We start from the raw sequence: 25,153 nt of genomic DNA, 5'->3' as shown, positions 1-25,153 counted from the left end.
GTTCGTCCTTTCACAATCACTTCTTATGCCTAGACAAATGGTATGCAACTAATACTCGGTTTGGTTCATAACTATGACAACCATCGAGTGCCACGTCCCCGTCTAGGATGTATATCTTAATGCCAAATTGTTTACTGTTTAATTTCGTATTTTTTGTTGCTTATCAAAATGCTCATCTGTCTCACCTACGGTGTCTTAACGGCTGTATACTTCTATACTTGCCTCCTCGATTTGGCTTCCCACAGTAGTTTTAGTGTACGAAACCATCTGCCATGGCTTCGATGGGTTCCTGCCTTTTGCCTAATACTAGTCGAAGTCCACAACGAGACGGGGAAATATGCAAAATTTTGCATGCACCACTTATAACAGGACTCCGTAACAAAATTTGTGCTAGAAGAAATCGCCACCCGTTTAATGAGAAGGCGCATGATAAGTGTGGAAAATATAAATAGAACCAACGAGAAGGATACATTGGACAAATGCACGTAATGCATGTGCAACAACACGAACGAACGAAACTCACAAACAAATGAACACGAGCGAAAATGTAGATTTTCACTATCAGATCCTTTGCATTCGCTTGTTAACTCTACAAACAAGCACGTAAAAATGATGAAAATAGAAAATCAGAACTAAAAGGAAATCGAAAACACATGAGTCGTTGGAAAAAAAAAGCGCATTAACATTCGATACGAAATACTACATGGTGAAAAAAAAATGGAAAACAAAAAAAAACGAAACAAAGCATGTACTTTTCTTGTCATATTTTCATCTTCATTTGACATACTTTCCCTTCGAGCGTACTCTGCTACGGTACTTTTCCTTCTTTTGCTCAGTTCTGTCTCTTAACACTTACACAACTATACGTCTGCCTTTTTACCATACCATGTTTCATTTTAGAATGAGGATTGATGAGGAGGATTTTACATTCCCATGTCAACTATCCTTTCTCCATCTTCTATCCTTCTTAACGCTCTCGTTCTTTTAGTGCCAAAGACAAACTCACCGTACTTGATGATGGATGATGCATAATCTAACTAATCTTGCCCTGCTGTACACATGATATTTGTTATATACCTCATTCTCACCATCACAATCCATGAACCCAATAATCCCTATGGATGCAAATTTTTCTTCCTATCAGTACTTCTTGAGCCTCCCCAACATGTTGTGTCTGGTATGCGTTTCTACATTATAAACCACGCTAGCAGTTCAACAAGTTAAAATTTGAAATTTACACAGGACGGGACAAACAGAAATTTAGCTTTAGAAAGTTAATAAATGGTTCGTAAAACAGAAGAAAACAATTACTGCAATGTTGATAATAATATTAATGATAATTTAACGATACACATGAACGCCATCCAAACCCGAGATTGGGGATGATGATTCCTTTTACCGGTACTTAGCGAGTACTTCAATAGAAACACGAACAGAAAAAGGCTCAAAACACTGAACTCAAGACAGAAGCACATAACAAAAACAAGATCGAAATCTAATAAAGCCATCAACAGTAGTGCTGACTACTTTTTTTCGGGGAGCCTCATATCGAAGGGAGACTGGCAGTCGGCAAAATTTCATGGTTCATGGTTTGTAAATATCTTACACAGGCATGATGAGACGCGATCGGTGGTTAGCTGCTGCTTCTGCTGTAGTTGCTACCATTCATCGCTCTCGATACCACCGACCTCGAGGTTTCCGAAGCTTACGTGGACTATACTTTGTAGGCGAGGAAGTCGAATTACTCGTTGTTGACGTTGTGGGCGCCGAATTTACCGATGAAGGAAAGGACATTTTGAGGGATTGCTTCGGGAAACTCACCGTCTGCTGGGATACGACAACAGATACCTGCGACTTGCGGTTCTGATGATCGTAAGCTACCTCGTCCTCATTATCACCGTTATCATCTTCAGAATCCTCTTCCTCCTCGCCTCCGGTATCATCCGTTGCTTCTTCTAGGTCGTCCTCCTCCAGCTCTTCCATTTCTACAAACTCCGTCCCAGCCAGAGCGGGATCCACGTGCTGATCGCTGTAGTCATGATCCGCCATTACCAGCTTTCGTTCCACTTCTTCCTGGCGCTCTTGTTCCACTTCGTCCTCACCCGTCAGGAAAGCATCATCTTCTTCGTCATCTTCCACGGCGTCTTGCTCGGAAGCGGTTGCCTCCCCGGCGAGTTCCTCTTCTTCGCCCATCTCTTCCTCGTCCATTTCCATCATTTCGAGAATTTCGATGTGCTCTTCTTCTCCGCCATCTAGCGTGTCTTCCCGTCCATGGTCGATGGTAATTTCTTCCACATCCTCTACAAGTCCATGATCTCTCTCCTCTACCTCTATCAGATGCTCCTCAACCAGCACGCGGTCTTGGTTATCCTCCAGGGGCTGGAGCTGCAGATGGTTTGGATTATGTTCTTCAATATCCAGCCGCTTATCTTCTTCGGTGCTGGCTTCATTTAGCGCTGCGCTACTGAACCGATAGTCTGCATCATCGACCATCGCCTTCTGTCGTCGTTTTTGGCGAACAATCTTCATCCTTGCCGCCAACTGTACCCGACTGTTAGCTGCTGAAGATAGCTGAGAAAGCTTTTTGCTCCTTTTTCCAGTGTTTGTCTGTTTTTCCTCCGTGTATGCAGGTGGTGCTAACTCGCTAGCTATATGCTTCTTCTTTCTCGTTATTTCTGACGAACATTGCAGTTTATTCGCCAGCACCTTTTTCTTACCCGTAGATGCTGATCGGCTGGTGTTGACGGTACGTGATTTCGTCGGTTTTCTTCCCACTTGTCCCCTTCGGCGATTTCGATTGCTGGTGCTGCTGCTACTGCTGTTACTGCTGCTGCTGCAAATGCCTTTCTTGTCCAGCGCACTATTCGAAATCGCCGAATTAATCGGCGATGAGGCGGGCGACGAAACGACAACGGTATCTCCCGCAGGAAGGATGCTCGCCTTCACCAGGCTGACGTAGGGTATTTTTTTATTCGAAAGTTTTACTCCACCATAGGTGCGCCTCACGGGCGAACAACCGAACGTCGAAGAACGAGTTTTGATCTTTGATGGCGTAAGAGTCCCTACAATGGTCTGTCCTTTACTATTGGCACTAGACGAATGCTGCTTACCAAACCGCTGAATAGATATTAGCTCCTCGTCGTGCGCTTCCTCCTCTTCGTCGTCGTTTTCGGGAGATTTATGCTGCACAGGTTTCACAGCACCAGGTGACATTGGTTTGTCATCCGCGCCATACGATGACGACGAGGACGACGAAGTTGATGTTGTTAATGGCGGGGAAAGCGGCATCATTGACGGCGGTGGTAGTGGTGGTCCTAAAGAAGACGATTTCCGACGCCTCGACGGAGAGACCGTGATTTGTACACTACGGTGATTTGTTGTTTTGTTCGCATCGGGCATGGTGCTCTTTGCCGTTGACGCCATTTGAAGCCCTACCATACGCAGAGCCACTCGACGGTTCTTCACCATCTTGTTCCGTATCCTTTCGCTCGGCGTTCTCGGCGCTTTGGTGGATTTGCCAACCACAGGTAAACTTGGTATCCTTCGATTGTTTGCCTCTTCGTCCTGAGCGGTTTCGTCGTTCTCGGAACTGTCCTTCCGTCGTCCCCGAGCATTGTATCGATTCGGTGTGTCTTTCGATGCTGTTGATGATGAAACGACAACAGAGGACGATACCGTCGGAAAAGCAGGATCGCTTGGCTGTAGGAGGTGAGGCTGAGTTAAAGAAGACGGCGGCAATTCGCCAGTCGAGGGAGGCCTATCGTCTGGAGCGTTTATAGCAGTAGACGAAGAGGTTGTATCACAGTCATCGCTGACAAAGATGCTCCGAGAGCTGATAGAATCGCACTCCTTATCGTCATCTTCGTTCACCAATCCTCGGTGACGATTCGTACGATTTTGAGACGAGTCTTCTTGTCTCGACAGTTCCGAACCGGCCAGGGAGTAGCCAGCCGTCCTCTGTCGATTGCCTTCCTTCTCATCATCCTCACCAACACTGGCAGTCCTGTCTTCGTGTGACTTTCGCTTCAACGACGGCGACACACTGCTGTTGGCATTTACGCCATCGTAATCCACACGCGTCATAGTGGTAGTCGTTTTCGTCACGTACTTACAACAATTGGCACCCATTATCGGACCAGAACCGGAAGAACTAGAAGTAGTCATAGGACATAGAATACCACCACAGCCCATCGCAGCTGCGGTTCTCGAAGCGTTTGGAATCGTTCCGCGATTTAGACTGCCAGGCGGTAACAAGGAAGGCCGTGTGGAGGACTCCGAAGGGTCACAGCCGATCCCTCCGATGGCCTTCAAAGACGAGGGGTGCAAAAGCGGAGTACTCAGTTGTCGCTGTAGCTGACTGTTGTCCCTCATAAGAGCGGCGCGTAATGTCGGCATGGAATTGAAAAAGAGTGAGGTTTGTCCTTTGTCTTCCTTCTTTTCCTTTGCGGGCTGATGAAGTTTATCCTCAGCAACTGCCGCATTTGTTCGTTCCACAATCTGCTCGCCAACGCTGTCGTTGTTAGGTTCTTCTTCCTCCTCCGTAGCTTCATCGCTGATGATTTTGTGGTTCCTTCGGCTTTTAGAAAATGCTGGTGTTTGTACTTCATGATGCTTTACAGATGATCGCTTTCTCCGTCTTCGCTCTGGAGGTGTTCGGTCCGATTTATGGTGCTCTAGTTGTTGTTCCTCTTCTGACACCTCAAGATCTTCCTTTTGCAGAACATCGTCAGACTTTCCACGACACGCCACTGCAGATTTCGCTGCTCTTCGTGCAATGATTTTCTTATGCAAACTTGCAGCAGGACGAACTGTACTCGTTAGTCTACGTGTCTGTGTATCATCTTCTTCGTTCTCCTTTTTGGTGGGGCCTTCATGATCGCTACCTTCATCCTCCCCATCGTCCTCATCACCTACTTCTTCATCGTCAACTTCATCTTCTTCGTCATTATCGTCCTCGTCGTCATCATGCTCATCGTCTTCATCTTCGTCATTGTCATGCTGCTGTTCCGGTACACAACGCCGTTGTGGTGTACTGCTTATAGTTTTCTTTTGCTGTCCTTGTTCGCCTTCATCTTCTTCATCGTCCGGTTCCTGCTTTTCTTGCTTCAGCGATTCTCTGGATAGGGATTTCTTCGCTGCCATCACCGAAGTAGGTACCATGAATCTGGCCTGCTGTCTCGTCCGGGTACCGATTTTGCGCTTATTCGTCGGCCAACCCGTACGATTTATTCGCTTTTTAAGGAACGAGCCACCGACACCTCCGATACCACCGGGTACCCCTACTGCTCCACCGCACGCAGCTAGGCTAGAGCTGCTGTCAAACAGCTGCAGACCGATCACGGGCGAAGAGGACGATATGGCGAGTCCTGACCCAGCACCGGTAGCAAGCATAGAACGTTGCTTTTTATCGTACTGCACGACCTTCTTCACCACCGATTCACATCGCTGAACGAGCTTTAGACTGAGCGGGGGTTCCGTGCCAACCGTTTGTAACACATCCAACAGATCACGCTTGCTGATAGGTAAACCGCCGCTCTCAATTGCAATCCCTTCGCGCGCGACCGACGGTGGGAGAGCTATTTCTTCATCATACTCGAGCAACAAATCGTCCTCCGATCGATGGATGAAAGGATGCTGTTTGCTAGCCTCAGCGCAAGTCTTAGACGTCGGCAAGATGGCATGTAGACCTTCCTGCTTGGACGCATCTTGCGATTCTACAATATCTAGCTGTTCCTCTTTTACAATGGCAGCTAGCGACGTGGTCGGCTTGCAGTCCGAGCTCGGGGGGTACGTTACTCCTATCACTCGTTTCAGTTCGTCGGACAAGAAGTCATCCAACTCTTGGCACAAAGTCCGACTATTGACGTAGTCACTGTCGGGAAAGTGGGGTCTTTCAAACTTGATTCCACCGGTCGACGAGCCCGCTCTCGAGCCACCACGTTCGCTTGCCCGAGAGCACGACCGACTCAGTTCGTCATTACTGTCAGCGTCCTGATGCAGGAGCTGTTCCTGGAGCGTCGTCGTTTGTGTTGCCGACGCCGAGGTTGCTTTCTTCGGGCTAGTAAGAATCTTGATAGTACCCGCCCGTTTCCGGTGTTGCTGCTGCTGGAGGAGACTAAGGATGGCCAAGGTGGACGCGTGCTCACGGGGAGATTTTCGCGGTCGATCGCTTCCACCAGCAATCAGTCTCGCTATCCGGCTGCTGTGGCCACTACGCTCTCCATGCCCGCTACCGTCGACACCGCTGGTCCCACCGGCGGTCGAAGTATCACCAACTCCACCAGCAGCCGCGTCCTGCAATAGCAGCTTACGCTTCTTCAACGGTAGCGTGGACAAAGACGACGTAGGAGATGATTTTTTCGTTTCCGTATCGACTCCTGCTCCGGACGCTGCTGTCGTGCTACCGTAGCCTTGCAAATCAGCCGAACCCGGGCGTGAACCGGTCCTTTTGCCACTCGGAGACGGTGGCTCCATCGAGGCCGATGACGTCGATTGCAGTGAGTTGGTTCGGTTCGATTTGCGGCTAGCAATAACTTTGTAGTTCAGTATACAACAATTTTGGCCAAGAGCCGGCAAAGGTCCCATTTCGTAAGGAAGTTTCCGGTAACCTGAAAGAATGAAAAAAAAACGTTACAATGTTGTCGAAAAAAGAGGCAACATTACACATGTGCAAGACTCGAACTCACCGGTGCTACCGAAATATTCGTAAACCTTTTCCGTGCCATCATCCTGTCGCTGGAAGGTTTCGTACCATGGTTCCAGCGATGGTACTCGCTCGAAGGCGAACCGATACGGTTCAATCTCTTTACAGCGCTTGCGAAAGTTGATCCATTTGAATACTGCCCCCATCCCATCCTCCTTGCCCTTACTGTAGCTGCCGCACGTACTGCTGGCCGCGATGCCGCCATTCGGTGGCGATGATGTGACAAAGGATGCCGCCTGTGACGACGATTGCTGCTCGGTGCTGTCCGCATGCCGCCTAACAGCGCCCCCACCAGACGGAGGCGTCGTTTTCGTTTTCGAAGCACGCGTTCCTAGCTTCCGTTGCGAGGTTAAAGTGGAATCGATGCTCGAGTCGTTGGATGAGACGTCGGTATCGAGGGTGCGCCGTCTGCTAGTACCACCTGCCGGTGGAGGTGGCATACGGGAAGCGTCCAGTAGGTGGCATGTGCAGGATATACCGGATGAAGCCACTCGGGCACCTGCTCCACGTCTGCCACGTTGACCGACAGCACCACGTCCACGTCGACCTCGGCGACCGGAAGCACCTCCACGACCACGTGCACCCCGGGTTGCAACAGAGCTAGCACCGCATGCTCCGGTACATTTTCTCACCAGAGTCGTCGTCGTCGTCGTCGCGTCTTCCCTTGTGGCTTTCCTTTGCCGACCGCGCCCACGTCTGCCCGCTATACTCTTCCCACGTCGCTCACCAAATCGACTCTCTTCTTCCTCTTTTTCTTCATCATCGTCATCAACCACTTTTTCTGCATCTACTTGATCATCGTCCGCAGTCACGACGGCACGGTCGTCCTCTTCCAGTACGCTCGACGAACTTCGGTGGCGCCGTGTCCTATCGATGGAAGACGGTGTCGATCCTGCTGCTGCTGCTGCTACTGGGTTTGGCTGGATGGGGGCCTCTGGAAATCGCATCCCCTCACCGGAGGGATCCTGGCACTTTTCAAAATCGGCCGTTTGCTGTGTTCTACGACGAGACGAACTGCTCAATGTTGACGGTTTCATCTCAAAGCGAGGACGTTTAGCAAGCGAAGGTGGTATCAAAGCTGCCGAGGAATGTTTTACCGGCGACGACGGGGAGGACGACAAAGGATCACTACTCTCCAAGGATGGTGCACGGGTGGTAACGTTCCCTGATACCGTTCGCTTGCGTTTTCGACTAGCACCGGCCGCTCTCTTTCTTACAACACCTAGCTGGTCGACATCCTTCACAGTCACGTCGTCGTCGTCTTCGTCATCGGAGGGCTCGACAATCCTGTGCTCGTTACTGCGTTCTTCCTCCCTTCCATGCGCCATGGTGATTCGATCAGCTTCACTACTACTCCGCAGATCAATGGAATAGTTATTGCTGCCACCGATGGCATCATGGTCACGGAAACCCTCCGAAGACGTCTGCCGATCCTCATCGGTGTCCGCTTCCGAGCTGCTATCGTCCTTTCGCGGGAACATAAAGTTCTCCGCCTCATCGTTCAGCAGGCTCAGTTCCGATTGCCGAACGCGCCGGATCTTTACGATGAGTCCGTTCTTTTTAACCGGCGAACCACTGGCGGGTTTTACGGACGAGGCTTTGGATGATCGTGCCTGACCACCGGGAGATATGGTCGTCGTGTGATCGGTGTTGTGGATACCTAAGGACTCCTTTCGCGACGTCGAAGCCGCCCCAGACCGGACATTTTGCTCACCATGAGCAACGGAACCGCCGCACGAAGGGATTGCGTCTTCCCTTGGCTGATCGATTACCTGGTACAGCAGAGGAGACTTCACCGGTGGCCTCGTCGTGGGACTGGGAGCCCTCCATCGTATTCCACGCACTTTTATGCCTTCGAGGGCGGCAGATTTTTTAGCCCCGCCAGTCGCCGTTGTGTGATGCTTTCTTCGTTCTTCCGCTTCCTCCTCACAGCCACGAATGCGTTGTTGCTCATCATCACCTCTCTGTTTCGCCGGAAGGTCCTTCACTTCACCGCCTCTACTTCCCGGTCCCTTGCCGAGCTGCTGCCGTATACGAGATTGGGCACGCCGGGCCGTGGATGGCACGGAGGACGATTTTGACCGTTCGAGCGTTTCATCCAGCAGACTCGTGAAGTCCTCGTTCAAATTCGCCCGCTTCGGGTTCTGTCGCAACCCCAGACTGATCCGTTTCGTGTTCTTCGGATCCAACCCGTCACACTCCAGCAAGGATGCGGCCAGTTCGGCGGCGTGACGTGTTTTTGTTCCACCGCCACCACCACCACTGCCGACTCCGCCGCCCGATCCATCCGTAAGATGGTGCTGCACATGATGATGATGGTGATGGTGGTGATGATGATGATGCTTGCTGTTCATAGCGATCGTTGATGCCTTCAGTCCCATCGCTGTTCCCGTTGGTTCCACCTCTTCCGGCTTCTTGTGGTGCTCGTTCACGCTTCTAACCGACAAACCGCCACGACGTCTTCGCCGATTTCCCCCGGCGGTGGTACGCGGCGTCACCGGGGCCACGATCGTCGTGTCAGACTTTTCTCCCAATAAACCGATCTCCTGTTCCCTGTCGTCCTCAATACTGGCTGTCGGTGAAGCCGGAACTGCCAACACGACCGATTTGTCCGCGACCACCAGCTCGTCTTCGGCGTGCTCCTTGCGAAAATCGGTGATCACTTTCATCCCGGCAGCATGGTCAGCGATCCCGACGCTACCGCTCTGCGCTTCGATCTCCTCCCACCGTCGCTGGTCCCGAACGGTGGCCCCTTGGGACGACAACTCGTGCTGCAGCTCACGCTCGCGCTCCCGTTGCTTGAGCAATAGTGCGTTTAGGGTTGATTTGTGCTTCTGATGGTTATGATGGTTCAGTTGATTATGCGGATGATGATGAATTGCTGATCGTCGCCCAAACATTCCTTCCCAACTCGCTTCCTCCTCGTTTGGTTCGTGCGACTCTACCGCTTCACGGTTTGAATTATCTGTACACGTTCCGGCACTCGTTGCCGATCGGCCGCTTTTTCGATCACCTTGCGCAGACAACACCTCCTCCTGTTGCTTTTCCGCTCTGTTCCTACCACTCGTCCTTTTCGCTTTTGCTTGCTTCGAATTCCCTTTCTGCTCCTCGAATGACACACACTTGCTGGTCTCACCCACTAAACTACTAATATTGGCAGCGCTCTTATTACTATCACCTTTAGCAACACCTCCGCCGGGCAGGTTTACCCCGTCTGTCCTTCGGGGAGGTTTCCCCGCCGAATGTTCCTCGACGTTGCCCCGCTTCGTAGCACAATGTTTTGCCGGTTTATCGGCTTCAAACACACCACTCGTGTCTCCGTTCGCTAAACAATCACTCCCATCACTATTGCCAAAGGACGCTATAACCTTTTCAATCGCGATATTTATCAGCTCCTGCGTAGTATTTCCACACACGCGACTATCGTCCCCGGCACCGTATTCCACTTCGTCACTGCCGCTAAACAACGAAACGTTTCGGTGCTTCCTTTCGCACTGTTCACGATCGTTTACACCACCCCCACCTGCAACGGAAGCTTGCGTTTTTCTCACAATTTTCCCACTCACTTTCTTGCTTGATACTTCGTCTTTTTCTACTTCCTCTTTCGCGGTCTCTTGTTTCCCTTGCGTCGGGCGCAGTTGAGTCTCCTTCGATTCGCGTTCGTCCTTAATGCTACCTTCGATCGAGTTTTTTTCGATCTGTTTGTCAGCGGCGGCCGTTGTCGTCGTCGTCACCGCCACCGCCACCGTTGTTGTTGATGATGTTTTCCCTCGTGGCTCGTCCTCGTCCTCGTCCTCCTGCTTCTCCTTCCGGTGTTCCTCGCGCGTCCGTTTCAGCGCTATACTTCCCGCCACGCCTCCGCCATCATCATCATCATCATCCTCCTTCTTTTCTCCAGTCGCCGGCCGGCAGGTTCGAGCCGTGTTCACCGGAAGCTGTGGATAGCAGTCCTCCAGCTCGACGCCGTCCTTCGCAGCAACAGCATCAACATCAACCGCACCAAACCCCTTCGCCAGCACAAAATCCTCGTCGTCAACCCTGCCTCCAATGGAGCTGAGCAGGCGATTCAGCGACAGATAATTGTCGTCGTTATTCACGAACGACTGGTGGCTTTCCGATTGCAAATGCACCGCCAGGCTGTCGTACTCGATCCGGCAGATCTCACAGTACCCGCAGTCCCTGGGCGGCACCACCGGAGGTTTTTCCGAGACCTGTTGCTGTCGCTTCTTCAACGACGTCGTTTCGCCACTTTTTCCTGTCGTCGTAGCGGTTCGCGTGGTACCTGTCGTCGCGGTGGACAGCTTTCTCGTCATTCTACTACTGCTTTTGCTATCCCCGCCGACACCACAACCACCCGTCGCTGTTACGTTGTCCTTGCGACCGGAAACGGGTGGTTCATCGCGCGCTTTCCGCTCCACTGGAAGTTCATTCGCATCGGCAAACGGTGCCTTTCGGACGTTGTAGTCCTTGGCGCTGTGCAACAACACCGGCCACTGTTTAAACTCTTGATAAAAAGGCCGATAGCTGCCCGGTGCCGAAAGGCATTCGACTTTTATAAATGGCGCGCGCAGATGGTGCACGTGCGGTGCCGAGGAGGTCCTGTGCGATTGGTGATGGTGTGACCGGTGATGCCGATGTTGCCGACTGCCGGTTTCTACAGGCTTTCCACTACCGCCGTCCGTTGTCCTTGTGCTGCGCTTCGAACCGTTCTCATTCGGCAGCGTACCGAGCACCTCGCGCAGGAATTTAAGCGCATATTCCGCACTCCAGATTAGCGTACCCCAGGACCGGACTAGCTGTACCGGACTGTTCTGGCGTGCTGGGGCTACCCGGGTTAATCCAGCGGGTGTTCCATCCACCGGTGCAGGACTATAGCACGGACTGGGTTGCTGTTTGTGATGCGAGGACGAGTGAAAGGACGGAGGCGTACCGAGTTTTGTCGGTGTGGTTCCGCATGGAGGATTCAGTGGTGACGAGTGGAGCAAATGGTAAGATGCCTGTTGATGTTGATGCGGGTGTTGCTGCTGCTGTTGCTGCTGACGAACGCGCTGTAGCATAGCATCTGCACGGCTGCGTGGAATTCCTGCCGTCGGCAGACTGTTGATGGATGATTGGATTGATTTAACCTATAAAGAGACAACGAAGGGAGTATGAGCAAAAGGACATTTTCTGGTGAAACCCGCAGACTACGCCTACCTTTCCATCAAACCCTACGGATGTTGCGCTGTTCGAGGATGGGCCTGCCACCCCCACCGCCTGCTGCTGCAAGGATGCTGCTGCGGTGGAGGCCAAGCATGTTGCCGTAGATGAGGACGGTGCTGCTGCTGCTGCTGCTGTTATCGGTGGTGGACATGGTGACGATGTACGACTGGTCGCCGGTCCGTAATCATTTACATATTGACCGTAGGTGGGTTGCTGCTGCGTCAGATGAAGAAGTTGACGCGAGTTAAGTCGCAAGTCCCGCGAACCCCGATAGCTCGATAGCGGTGTGGTGTCCTGTGTGGTTCCGGCAGGGGACGCAATCGAGAGGGGTCGTCGAGTAACGCCGGGTGATGCTGTTGGGTGATCTTTCCGGTCGCCAGTCTCGGCAGCAACGGCGGTTGTGGGTGGGAGTTTTCCACCCGGTGGGAGCTTGTCGGTTATGAAATGAGTTATATCCTTATTGAGGAAAAACTCCACCGACTGTAGGAGGAGAATGAAGACAAAAAAGTATATTTTAGATACATGCGAGTAATCTTAAAAAGATACATTATATAGAAAAAAAACTTTTGCAACGTGTTTTTTTCTTCACGCAATTTTTTACATGTTCCAGCCAAATGTCAACATTCGCAAACACAAATTAACCCTCGGTAGACAGAGAGAGCACGTGAATGGTGCTGAGAGAAAGTAAACAGACGAGAGAACTTATGCTTTTATGCGCGAGATAATTTTATCTCGGCGAAATCGCGCGATACCGCAACCCACACATACACATGCACGCGGCATGTTCACGGGTTCACGGGTGGCAGAAATAAACACTAAATAAAAGAGCAGTTTTGTGCTCTCATGCCACACAAATGTACATGTTTTCAAGCTACATAGCCTTCAACCACCGACGACAGGGAATATGCAACATAGGCCCTTATGTTGGGTGGTGTATCGAGAGAAATCGATCGATTTCCTGCCAACGAGAGCATTGCCCAAACAACGCAGCGGAATTCACAGTTTCCCATTTTGTTTTCGTCAGGGTAAATTATCAGTTGACATTTCAAAAATACACACTAAACTGAAACAGTCAGCGATAGCAGCTGATACCCCTTTTTTACATGGGTTGTTAAAACGGAACGGGTACGAACAGAGAAAGAGCCTCACCACATTGGGGCGAAAGAGATAAAAAATGGTTCGATATCTGTTCTTGTGGCATTTTTCGCAAGTAACACCGGTATATTCACGATGGGAATAGTTGGGAGTTGAAAAATCAACCTTTACACCTTTCTATAACCATTAAACACACTACACATCGAGTCCACTTTAGTTCACATTCAACTTTTTTGCATCACAGCAACCAAGCGTGTCAAGGAACGTCTCTAGGAAACGTAAAAACACACGTGACGTCATGTACCTTCCAGAAGCGCACCAAACATAACACTTAGGGCAATATTTCGCTGCCCTCGAAGGGACCAACGCGCACAAACCAAACACTCTCTAGCAGCAACACAGCAGTGGAGAAACAGCAAAAATGTCCGCACGATGAAGCTTTTGCTGCACTGTTTTATGCTGGGTTCATGGTGGGTCTTCGCTTGTGAAGAACGTTGAACCTTTTACCATCGCAGTGTGTGGTGAACTTCTGCTGCTGGAGCTGTGCTTGCGTTTGTGGTGGTTTCCTTTCCTGAGCTCCTTCATTCTACATGAAAACCGACGGCATCAGGGGGCAGAAAAACAGGAAAAAAGGCATCTCGCATTTGCTCGTTCAGCAATTGTTGTTATTGTTGATCAACCGTGAGTAAAGTTAGTTCAATGCGCAGGCCACCACGTCGTCACTTGCGTAAACGTAAACGGAACGATGGAGAGCATACAAAACCGGGAGAAATCGTGAGAGTGAGAGAAGAGAGAGAGAGAGTATGTTGGAAATCGAAGGGACCCATTCCTATCTCTGTAGACTTCTCCCAGCCGTCTGGCGTTGTGTACATATTGCCCTCATTGGGAAACCCCTTAACGATAGCATTAAAAATGTATCTTAAAACAAAGAAAATAACTGTTTGAGGAAATGTAGTCGACAAAAAATGGCTTTGAAAGTATCTCCCGTAGCTCAATGAAGGGGAGAGTTCATACTTTTTTTTCCCTCAACTGTTATGCTGCTCTCACGGAAATGTCTCATTGCCGCACGCCGTGCACGTGTGTGCGTGAGCGCCCTGACGCCCGAAGTTATGTTTTTGTTTGTTTCTTCGCGGGAAAACTTCACCAGGAAAAAAGAAAACACCAACGAACTGAGCTATATCATCATCCCATCGGTAGGTGAAAAAGAGCGAGAGAGTGTTTCGAAAACAAAAAAGGGCAACAAAAAAAGAAAACAAATTGAGAGCAGCAAACATTGCCCGGTGCTGGTATTTATACTACGATGATTTCGATTTCTCCACCACCGAATTTGGTTGGGTCAGCGCGTTTGCGTTAGTGCCTTCCCTCCCATTCGATCAGAAATCGATTGGAAAGCGAATTTTCCTCGCGAGGGTAGCGAAGAAAATCGATTCCCCACACACCCCTAAAACCGCCCGCACGGCGCCTTCCTGGCTCTCTTTCGCTCACTCGCACACCGTGGTGAGTTTCTCTGCCATCTTTCACCACACCGCACGCGCGCATTTCCACCACACAATGTAGCACACCATCGAGCAAACCGGCCGTCTCTCGCCGTTGGGCCGTCGGTTTTTAGGTTCGGCTTTGCTCAGCTACCAAACAGGGCGAGAACACACAAAATGGAGTTTGGAATACAGCAGCGCGTTGGCTTTTCCTGCTTGCGTTCCCTCGTGAGTGTGCCAGCAACCAGACAGCGCGCAGCCATATTTGATTTCACCTTGCGTTGTTGCTGGCGCAGTACGTTTTGTACGAGGCAATGGCGCTCTGCTGTATGTGGTTGGTTTGTTGCTGCCACCCCAACCCCCCATTAAATGGTACGTGTATTTGTTGCGTTCGTCGACAGAATTGGGGGGGGCTTTGGCTAGTGGGTGATCGTTCATACGCAGGGCCTACCACCCGCCACTGTCCACCCAGAAAGAGAGAGAGAGGACGAGGCAATGCTGTATCGAGGGCAACAGCTCGACAATCACAATCCAAAAACATCCCCCCTTATACAGCGAACCCACAAGCGATGGACGAACGATTAGGTACAAGGTTCATTCCATAGGTAATTGCACGGTTAGGAAAAACGATTACACACCCCCAATACAGCCCACCTCAAACCGCAGAGTGTAGTGATATGAATAATCAATAGTTTACTAGCAACCATCCCCAAAACGATGCATTTTCCAAGGCAACATCGGATTTGTTGAAAGTGCGTTTTCCAACGACATCAAAAACAACGTCCCATAGATGGCAGCACTGTCGACAGCACACTCATCATCCATCTAGTAGGGGTTGTGCAGGCGAAAGCAATCATCAACATATACCAACCGAGATGTGCTCTTTCCTGTCAAAAAAGGGTCGTATTTGACGTTTGCCCGTTCGCTCGGGGGATGAAGGAAAAATAACACCAACAACGGATCCACACACAAGCAACATATTTTAAACCGAAGCTGGTGTAATGGAAATAGACTGGAAGAGGAACCAAAAAAACACATCAAAGGCAGCGTGCTCAGCAACAACGGCGCAGCAAGAGGCACAAAATGGATGCCGTAGTTGAACGGAAAGTTTTCGCATTTTTGCAGCTGCGGATTGGGCGCTCAAGACGGTCCTCCCGCGCGCATGTCGTCGTTCGAGCGAAGGGCAGTTTTCTTTCTCCTGCAAGCAATTTCAAGCGGATGTGTTAGCCCCTGCCGTCTTGGCGAACGGAACGATGAGCATCTCATCGCATGACGATGACGACGACGCCCCATCACCGCGCCACACACACACAGTGTGTGTGTGTGTCTGTTAGCATGACGACGAGCGAGAAGAAACTCGAGTAAGAGCGTTTGCATTTTTTTTTGCCGCTGGCAGGTTCGCCAGCTCGAACGTACACCCCCACACACAACGCCAACGGGCGTACAATCTTGAGCAAAATGTTGCCCCGTGTCAGCGACCACCCGTCGTCATCGTCCTCAGCAGCAAAACCAGCCCTCCCCGCTGCATCGTTTCCGTGGCAACCATCTTTCCCCGCCAGTTTTCCTTGGCATCCGACTCGGTCAGAGGAAATATCGAGTATGCGTACACACAATTGCACGGCCTCCTTGAAAGGTCTGCTGAAGGAAGGTATGTTGTGCTCTTTCCTCATCCTCCGGGGCCGTATTCCATGCTGCTTAGCCAGCGGACTTATCGCTACAGACGGTCGTATTGGCCGTTACCCTATTCTGACAGTGAACGACGGGGCAGAAAGAAAAAAAACTTATTTCTTCGCATCCCAGCGAATAAGAGAACCGTACGGAGTTTTTCGAAAGAAGCCACGGCAGCTTATGCTCGACGTCGAGAGCCGAACGAATGGGAAAAGATGTCCGCTTGCTGCCTTACTTCACTGTTTCCCGTGTAAGTGTCGTGTTTGAAGAGTATATTCTGCGCACGATGATGATGATGGCCAAATATATCAATCCACTACTTGTTCGTCTCAGAACATGTACCTTTAGTGGGCTGAAGTATGCGGGCATAGTGCTTTAAAACGATGTATTATCGTGCAAACAGAATAACGATTTTACATTTCATTCATTAAATTGGATGCCAGGATTTACATAATATTAATTTCAACGTATTGTGTTTCTGTTGCTAATAATATACGACTATCATACGAACATAACCGTGCACCGACAAAGAGAACCATCAAAGAGGATACAAACAGTACATTTTACAACCTTTGCGAGTATGACAACACCAACAACGTCGTTCCATTGTGCATTATGTCAAACCACCCTCCAAACTGTCATTGCCGAATGTGACAGCGCATTTTCTCCTCGCGGGTGATTTGGCCACTTGCTGCGATAAACAAAAATAAGCAACCCTCCCACCCTCCATCGTACGACTGCATCCCAACATGAGAGGTGAGCAAAGAAAAACCCACCCCTAGCGTAGCTGGCAGTGTGTTGGTGCCAATCGCTTACAACGCACGCCACACACCACCAATCGAGGGGCGCAACTGTTAGTGACAGTTGGGCATTTGTGAAAACATGCCTACTTCGCTTGCAGCCGCACACACGTTCTGTTGTCTCACTAATTCGAAAATAGAAACAATCGTACCGAGAAACGCGAACCATATTACTGTCGCGCTTCCGTCAGCCTCATTTTCAGTCAGAAAGGTTTGTGTGTTGCGATTTAAGCATTTGTGGCGACTTTTTACGGCTTTGCAACAATGCAATGGTGGGGGATTGAGTTACGAGCGTGAAGTGGAATAGCTTTCGACAATGGCGAAAATAACATCAGCGCGATGCCATGTGTGCCTTCTACACAGTAAAGATACTAAAATGTGCTACTTTTCAAACGTCAACACAACACTGCTTTTGAACTTCTTTTATCCCTCCTGTGCACAAAGTTTAGCAACATATGAAAAAGAACGTCGTTTCCTACCTTGCTGCTCTCCATAAAGGTATCGCGTTCATTAAACGTGTTGAAAATGTCTGGTTTTCAACATGCATAAAATTGCTTTCAAAACATATAACTCGCTGTGGCTGTGCCGCGGGGGCCGTTCAGAACCATTCTCTTCCCATATGGCCGACAACATGTTAAGCAGCACATACCGCGAAGGAATAAACGAAAAGAAACGCCCGATGGTGGTGGAGTCCTAGTGCTGCCCCAGGTTGAAAATGCGCAACACGGAAACGTTTCGGGTTATGATGAGTTTTTTTTTGCGCTTCATTCTTCCTTCGTGCGCTGGAGGGCCCAAAAGCCCTGCCCAACGGCAGTTGTTGATATGCTTTTGCTGCTGCAGACAGCAAATAAAACTGGTTACAAAAAATGCACGCAAAAAAACCAACATGAAATCCAATCTACTTTGAGCCGACCGTTTACCGTCGAGTTGTGTGGTAGGTTTTCGTTTGTTTCGTTTCTTTTGGCATCTTTCGAATGGGTTGGAAGGGTCGCTCTATCGTCTCACTTTTCCTCATGACAGGCCGGTGTTGAGAGCCATCACGTCCGTGTGGAATTTATCCCCTAAAACCTTCCATTAACCTTCGGTTTATTAGGGTAGGTATCCAACGAGTTTTTAAGATAAGTCGTATGAAGGGGTTTCCTTTCTCGTGTGCTTGGGTGATCCATGAAACATTGCTGGTGCTATTTGTGTGATGAAATCATTCAAATTTCCCCAACAATTGTCCCAAATACCATTCGATTACTTTTACTTCTTGTCTCATTTGTTGTTGAAGCGGCATGTCAAAACTAGCATCCTCAGTATAAAAAAAAACAACAACAAAAAATACTGTAAACAATGCAACTCTCAAACAAATCTCACCACCACATACAGCCGCAGGAGATTAGTGCTTTTTCTGCTCCCGGCATAGCATAAGAGAGGTGATGTGTTTTATTGATCGAACCTTCTTCTCTTCTTCTCATCGTCTATCAGCAAACGCGTAACGAGCTGTCAGTTGCTTGGGGTGAAAAAAGAAACAAACCCACACACACACGCGAAGATCCACAAGGATCGAATGAGATAATAACAATAACAGAAAACCTGTAATATTTGTCGTCGCTCGGGAGGATCGTTCCCTAACCGGTTCGACGCACAATTCCACTTCGAACGGGGGCCAAAAAACCACGAAGGAAACAAAAGAACCTTCTCTCCCTCTGTTGCTTCCCTTAAAAGGTCGAGTGAAAAAAAAACACGAAACATTTTTCCTGGCTACCCACCATCTTGCTTGGTCAAAGGGATTGAGCACCGTCCGTGTGTAGAATGTTTCATATTCGGTCAGAGAAAACGCCACTGCGACAAGGCTAATGGAACGAACGCACGTACGTGCCCCCCCCCCCCCTCGCTCGCCTTGGTGTGGGGTTTGGAACGAAACAGAACATCCTTTCCGCCTCGCCTTGCCGTGGGCAATCAGGGCCACACCGAGAACCGGCCTTAGGTTTCTTCCCCGTCGTCCAAAACGCTGGGAGGAAAATGAAAGATGGTGAGTAAACATTTACACCAAATAGACTAACACACGATGCCTACAAACGTGTGAGCGCGTGTGTATGCAGCGCCATGATTACATGATGTCTAAAACGAGACCCAAAAAACCCCTCAAATGGTCTACACTGTTGCTTGACATACATTCCTTCGCCACTTATCTGGGATAGCTGAATGCAAGACAAACGCGAGCGAACAGAAACACTCCAAAACATTCAATTTTACCAAAGCCGCCCCGGGCTCTTGTGAGAGCATTGCAAACAGTGTACGCAACAATGGTCCATTTAATCAACCCCCTTCTGAGTTCACCCCCACGCGGCAACACACACACACACAAACATACGCGCTTGATTCTTCAACCCCTATAAACCGCAACCATTCTATTAGTCGCCCACGTAACACACAAAACAATGTTTTGATAAAAAAAAGGGATGGGAGAGAACGAATTTTTTGCTACTTCGGCAAAATGAAATGACAGATGAATGAAGGGAAGGGAAGGGGAGGAAACGATTGGAGGTGGTTCTCCTTGTCCTCGTGCACAAAACCAGCGGCAGCCATTAATGTAACGCAACAACACAACAAAGAGCGCACGGATGCAATTGAACAACGCACTGAAACAACGATGCGTGGTGAAAGGTGGGAGGTAGACATCAGAGAAGGGGGAAGAAAATGCGTCAGGACATCGAAATGAAATTCGCTCGAGCCGCTCTCGCAAGCTGTGACCCCATTTTTGTTATCGATTTCATTTCCCAACCGAATGAAGGAGATATCACCGAGGAGAGCCGTGCGTCGCGCGGTTAATCACACACCAATTCATCGCGAAGGTGCGTTGTTTGGCCAGCATAAACCCGGGAGCAGCATAGTTATGCTGCCTGCCGTGCAGAGCCTTTCAGATTCCCGGGAAATGGGAATATGGCGCACACGCATCGCACCGTACATAACACAGTGCGTACGGCTAGCGGCACACATACAGTGCGAACGCGTGCACACACACGTACACTCGCGGGTGCGCCCGCGCGTCTCTCGCTCAGTTGCGTGCGGGGTTTTGTGTTTGCCACAACAAAAGAACGCGAACGGAGGGAAGAAGAAGCGACCAACACTAGCGCAAATGCGCACGCACACACGCAACACGATTTTCCTAGAAACGCTTATTCACACAAACACACACACAACGCCATTGCGTTGCGTACGTCATTTTCTCTCTCTCTCTCTGCTTCTCTCACACTCACGTTGTGTTCCTATCTCACTCTCTCACGTTTAGAATGAACAACACTCCGGCAATGGTATTGATTATTATATATATATGTTGCCACCACTTGGGTTCGTTCTTCACCTCGGTCGATTTTCTTGCTTGGATGCTTGGCCATGGGTTTTATGTTGTTTCGCGCTGGCTAACTAACCACGGGGCACACCATCATTACACACACACAACACACACACACCAAACTACGCACCGATGCAGCCACAGAGCACAAGCACAAAAAAGGCAACCCAACAGCTATACCTACGAGGGCTGTTTTGCTGGCGGGTCTTGCAGGGCGCAGAGAGAAAGAGAGAGAGAGAGAGAGATAGATAGAGAGGAAAAACTTCGATTTCTCCCAGCCCGTACACCGCAGAAAACGCCCTTTTTCCGACCGGTGGAGGTCTTTTCCTGGTGGTGGCCAAAGCGAGTTGCTGTAATTTTACCACATTCAACGGACGAATCGACCGACCGAAGGCTGGTTTCAGATAATTGCTGATGCAATTTTTGCCCCCTCTCTGTCTGTTTCCATCTCGCTCCCTCTCTCTCTCTCACACACGCACACATTCTCTCCCGCTTATACGAATGCAATTGCATTCGAGCCGGGGATTGCACGAACGCATTGGTATATGTTTTCAGCGGTTGTTTGTGCTCATAGAAAAAAAAACGTACCTTCACTATCAATGATTACGACAGGAGAAAAAAAGCACCATCATCTTCACCTACAACAGTCCAGCCTCCGAAAGGGCCCTGCTGTTTAAGGTCACATACTGCTGGTTAGTGTGATGTGATGGAGTGGATCTTTTAAGTGCCCCAGCCTGAAGCTGACTAGTGATCCTAGTTGCCATTGACGTTCTCGTCATTGCGAGCGAACGCAAACGTTGAGCCTGCGAGCCAAGCAGAGACGGCAGCACGTATCACCACCGCACACACAGAGTAGGCGAAATGGAACGGCGATGGTGAGAAAATGGCGAATATCAAGGCATTACCGCAGCAGCAGCAGCAGCAGCATCGGTTGAACCGAACGCGGAGACGCCGCCCGTGGGAAGGAAAACGGTGGGGCAACCGACAGCAGCAGCCAACGCACGTACGGTTCGTGATTCGAGCGATGGTTCGAGTAGCTATTCCGCGGAGCAAGAACAGGGCCACCATCAGAGCAAGCTGGGGGCCAAAGCAGCAACACCAGCCAACATAACATAAGAGCGCCGCATATATATATTCACCACATCGCCGTCGCGCGCTGTCAGGCACACGCACACTACTCACACACATCAGCACGCGCATGCACGAGAGAGAGATAGGCAGAGAGAAACAACGTGAATGAGAGAGTGAGAGAGCGAGCACAAGAGCACGATCGATTGCGACAAAGTGCAAGCGAAGCAAAACGAGCGGAAGATATGTAAAAGCCTATCGGAAAACTCTGAATAAAACCTTATAAAACTGCCTTTTTAGATGAACTGAAGCTATATATTAACACTTTTGCTACAACAAACACGGGTTGCACTGAAACGCGTCTCCAGCAGTTGCATATCGTTTCACAAAGATGCTTTTTTGATTTTCCATCACCACCAGTACGATAACACACTGCAAAATCGATAAGAGAAGGGCCTATTGCGCTGCGAATCGATGAACAGAACCCAACACTACGCGCCGCAAGGGTGTGAGCAAGAAAGAGAGAGAAGGGCGCCTAATGAAAAATACAGCAGCGCGCATATACAAACCGGTCAGAAACAGGAGAAAACGGCCCGGAAGGCGGTACGCTGCGGGAGAAAAAGCAGCCAACACGAACAAACCCAATGGACACAGCACAATTGCAGGCCAAGCTGGCCTTTCTTCAGTTTTCGCTTGTACGTTTCCTTTTTTTTCTTACACGGTTGGTGTTCCGGCACCACCACCCCACCCGCGATACGCTAAGCGACCGAGGCTTCAGTAACGCGCCCTCGAGAGCACGCTCTTTACGCGTCCGTACGGTTCGAATGAAACAATATCAATATGAATGGCGGCTGCGTTGATCGAGCGGCGGCCGCCCGTTGACAATTCATCTTCGGAACACTTCGGGTTTTGTAGAAACCCCCGATTGTGTTTGTTGGTTGGGCACGCACGCACACTTCCCCGATGAAAAAAAACCCTAGAGCAGCGAAGCAAAATGCCTGGTTTCATAGCATGCCGCAGGCATGTCAAACTCATGGTATAGAAACATAATTAAAATTTCATCGTAATTTTCTTTGGTAAGGAAAATTTTAGAGCATTCTATGCAGATGGCTTAAAACTAATGCACACTTACACCTCCAAGCTCTTTTATCGTGGATTCGATCTTCGCTGCTACGGGATGCTGCTCAACGTCCAAATAGAACCGATGAAGTACCAGTGGTTTGGGACCCTTCACCAGCTGAACCTCTTGGCCTGTAAGATATAAAATTCACATATAAATTAAAAGAAACTCGTATTTTAAATTTATTCATGTTCATATCAATAGTAACATAACTCAGCAATATTATTTAAAACACGGTACTTCAGGTTTGTAATTGATAATGCAACAGCGTAATGAACCAACGTTCAACATTCAAATGTCCTATAACCGTACTATTGTTATTGTTATTTCTTTAAGAACGCCTTGCCGTATTTAGATTTGGATAATGTTTTGTGAGCTGAAAGGCATTTCCTCCCAACAGCCGCAGATAGCCTTATCCCGGGCTGACTCGGTTGTATTACCGTACTACCATAACAAATCCATTGATATACCCCTCGTTTGTAAGCAACAACAACAGTCTGCTGTCAAACGGCCATCGCCTTCAAGGAGTCAAACAAGGCAAGCGCAATCGAATACAGTTGTTTCTTGGAACTGGTTTCTTCATCCACGAATTTTCGGTAATTTACAAATAACTGCAGACCCCCCCCCCTTCGAAAAAATCGAACACACCTACGTTCCAGCGGAATACTCAGAATCACTTTGCAAAATGAAGCTAAGTCTGGGAAATAAAATGCGCTATCAAACAAATATATTTGGCGTACAACTACCTTGTACAGTAATTCTTGGCAATGGCTAAAGTATTTTAAAAATATTTCAGTAACGTTTAGTTCCCTTATTTCGGCCCGAAATCTCTGAAATGGTCATATAGTATAGATCACACTTACCCGGTTTCTTCTGCGACGACTGAGCTGAAGACTGTTGCTGTTCCTGTTGCTGCTGCTGTTGACCGGCGATCTTGGAAAGTTTCGCTTTTGAAGGTGAAACCATTTCCTCCGCCGTGGCGGTATGGAAAAAACTAAAGCCGGACACCTCCTTCCCGGCGATAACCGTTTTCAATGACGTCCAAAACCATTCGAATAGGGCCTGCAGTAGCCGCCATCAGAAAGAAACAAACGCGCAACCGTACACTTCTTTTTCTGACTAAACATAACTCTCACATCACTGACGATCGTGTAAAAACTACAGATTCTGTAAAGAATTTGGGAAATATTGAACACACAACTCAATCACAATATTCGCAATGCTACACACACACGCAGATAAAACGCACAATTTACTTGGAAGACCATATTCTTCTACCCCTTTCGGTTTCGGCTCCGAATATAGCTAGGATGATGGCAAACTATCCGCATTCCTAGCGACACTGGCAACTAATTCGAAAACGCAACACGCACGGACATATTACGCGCCATTTTCTATTCTCTTCTTTCTCTGTTTCGGGCAACAATGTACGCCTCACACCCCATGGGATACGTTGTCGCTTTGAGTGGATTCGCAAGAAGCGTAGGGACAACAGCAGATGGCTTCGCGAAGATGTCCGCTTGCACAGACTTCGCCATTTTTACAGCATCGCTACTTTGTTTGGTATTTTTGTCCCTACCTTAACAGCCATTCCGAATACGCATTTTTTCAATTATACCTGCTACTTAAGAGATGCTTTTGGAGAAGATTTTAGTGTAACTTATCTATCAACAAATATCACAAGACTTAATATAAACTTAATGAGCGCAATTCTAACGCGCCCTAATGCCGCCGAGGACGCGTGTAGTAAAACGCTTATCAAACAACTACTGCTAGATGGAAACAAGCAAGAGCGCGATTGCGATTGTTTTGCATGCCCGGTAAAACAAAAATCAAAGCTAACGGTACTACATAGCCTTATCGCTTCGACCTTCTTGCTTTCTCGTTCTGGTACCCGCACTTTTTAGACCGTTTGGGTGCATCGTGCAAAACCTCTCAATGCAACGTTCGAAGCATCGTTTGATTGTGGCATCTATCTTTAACAAACAATGTCACTCAAAACTTGCGAATAAATGGCGGGAAGCATCGGAGCACAACATTCACGCCGCCAAACACAACACACCACAAAGCCCTATTAGGACAAGTTTCGCAACAATGGCGTTCTGCCGCTTGAGGCTAGAAACAAGACACCGTCGGGGCGCAGAACCGAACTTTCTCTAACGAATTACTTACTAATTGAAAGATTTAAGCCAGCGACCTTCAATTCGACGACGAACATACGCGAAATCCTCGCAAATTGTTGAAAAATGTCTTCTGCGAGGAATGACGCGCACTTTCCCGACCGAAGTTATAAATAAAATAAATACTTGAATGACAGCCGGGTTGCCGTTCCCTTAATGTCAAATGCATCCATAATCGTGACTTGTTTAATACCTAGGCTTCAATACTTTCAACCGAGACACATCATTTGAATCACTCGTTGCTCTTCTCCAAAAGTAATTCTCTCTTTTATTTAAGACATGTTCTGTACCATTTCTGATGATAATGGCCAATATGTTCTGCAAACCCACTAAAAGCCAGGAAACTGTATTCATTCCAAAAATCGATAATACTTCGTCATCTGCTAAGAGTAACTGTATAGAAAAATCCAGATACAAAGAGTTTTCTTTCGATTGTTTCATGATGTATGATTTATTTTTACCTAAAGCTCGGTTTTGATGTAGCCATTTATAAATTGAATTT

At 48.9% G+C, this 25,153-nt stretch overlaps 1 protein-coding gene across 1 annotated transcript; it reads right to left on the bottom strand.

Moving 5' to 3' along the window:
• Positions 1-694: 694 nt before the first annotated feature.
• LOC128728908 (uncharacterized) lies at positions 695-23,437 on the bottom strand. Its single transcript, XM_053822561.1, has 7 exons — positions 23,335-23,437; positions 22,484-22,602; positions 11,900-12,385; positions 6,985-11,829; positions 6,687-6,954; positions 4,034-6,608; positions 695-3,994 (listed from the first exon to the last, which is right to left on the bottom strand). Exons 1-7 carry the CDS (start codon positions 23,435-23,437, stop codon positions 1,666-1,668), a joined length of 10,725 nt encoding a protein of 3,574 aa, XP_053678536.1. The 3' UTR covers positions 695-1,665.
• Positions 23,438-25,153: the final 1,716 nt, after the last annotated feature.

The sequence above is a fragment of the Anopheles nili genome, chromosome 2, assembly GCF_943737925.1.
Source record: "Anopheles nili chromosome 2, idAnoNiliSN_F5_01, whole genome shotgun sequence".
NCBI classification, from domain to species: Eukaryota; Metazoa; Arthropoda; class Insecta; order Diptera; family Culicidae; genus Anopheles; species Anopheles nili.
The sequence above is the reverse complement of the archived record's forward strand: the minus strand, read 5'-3'. Positions and strand labels throughout refer to the sequence as shown.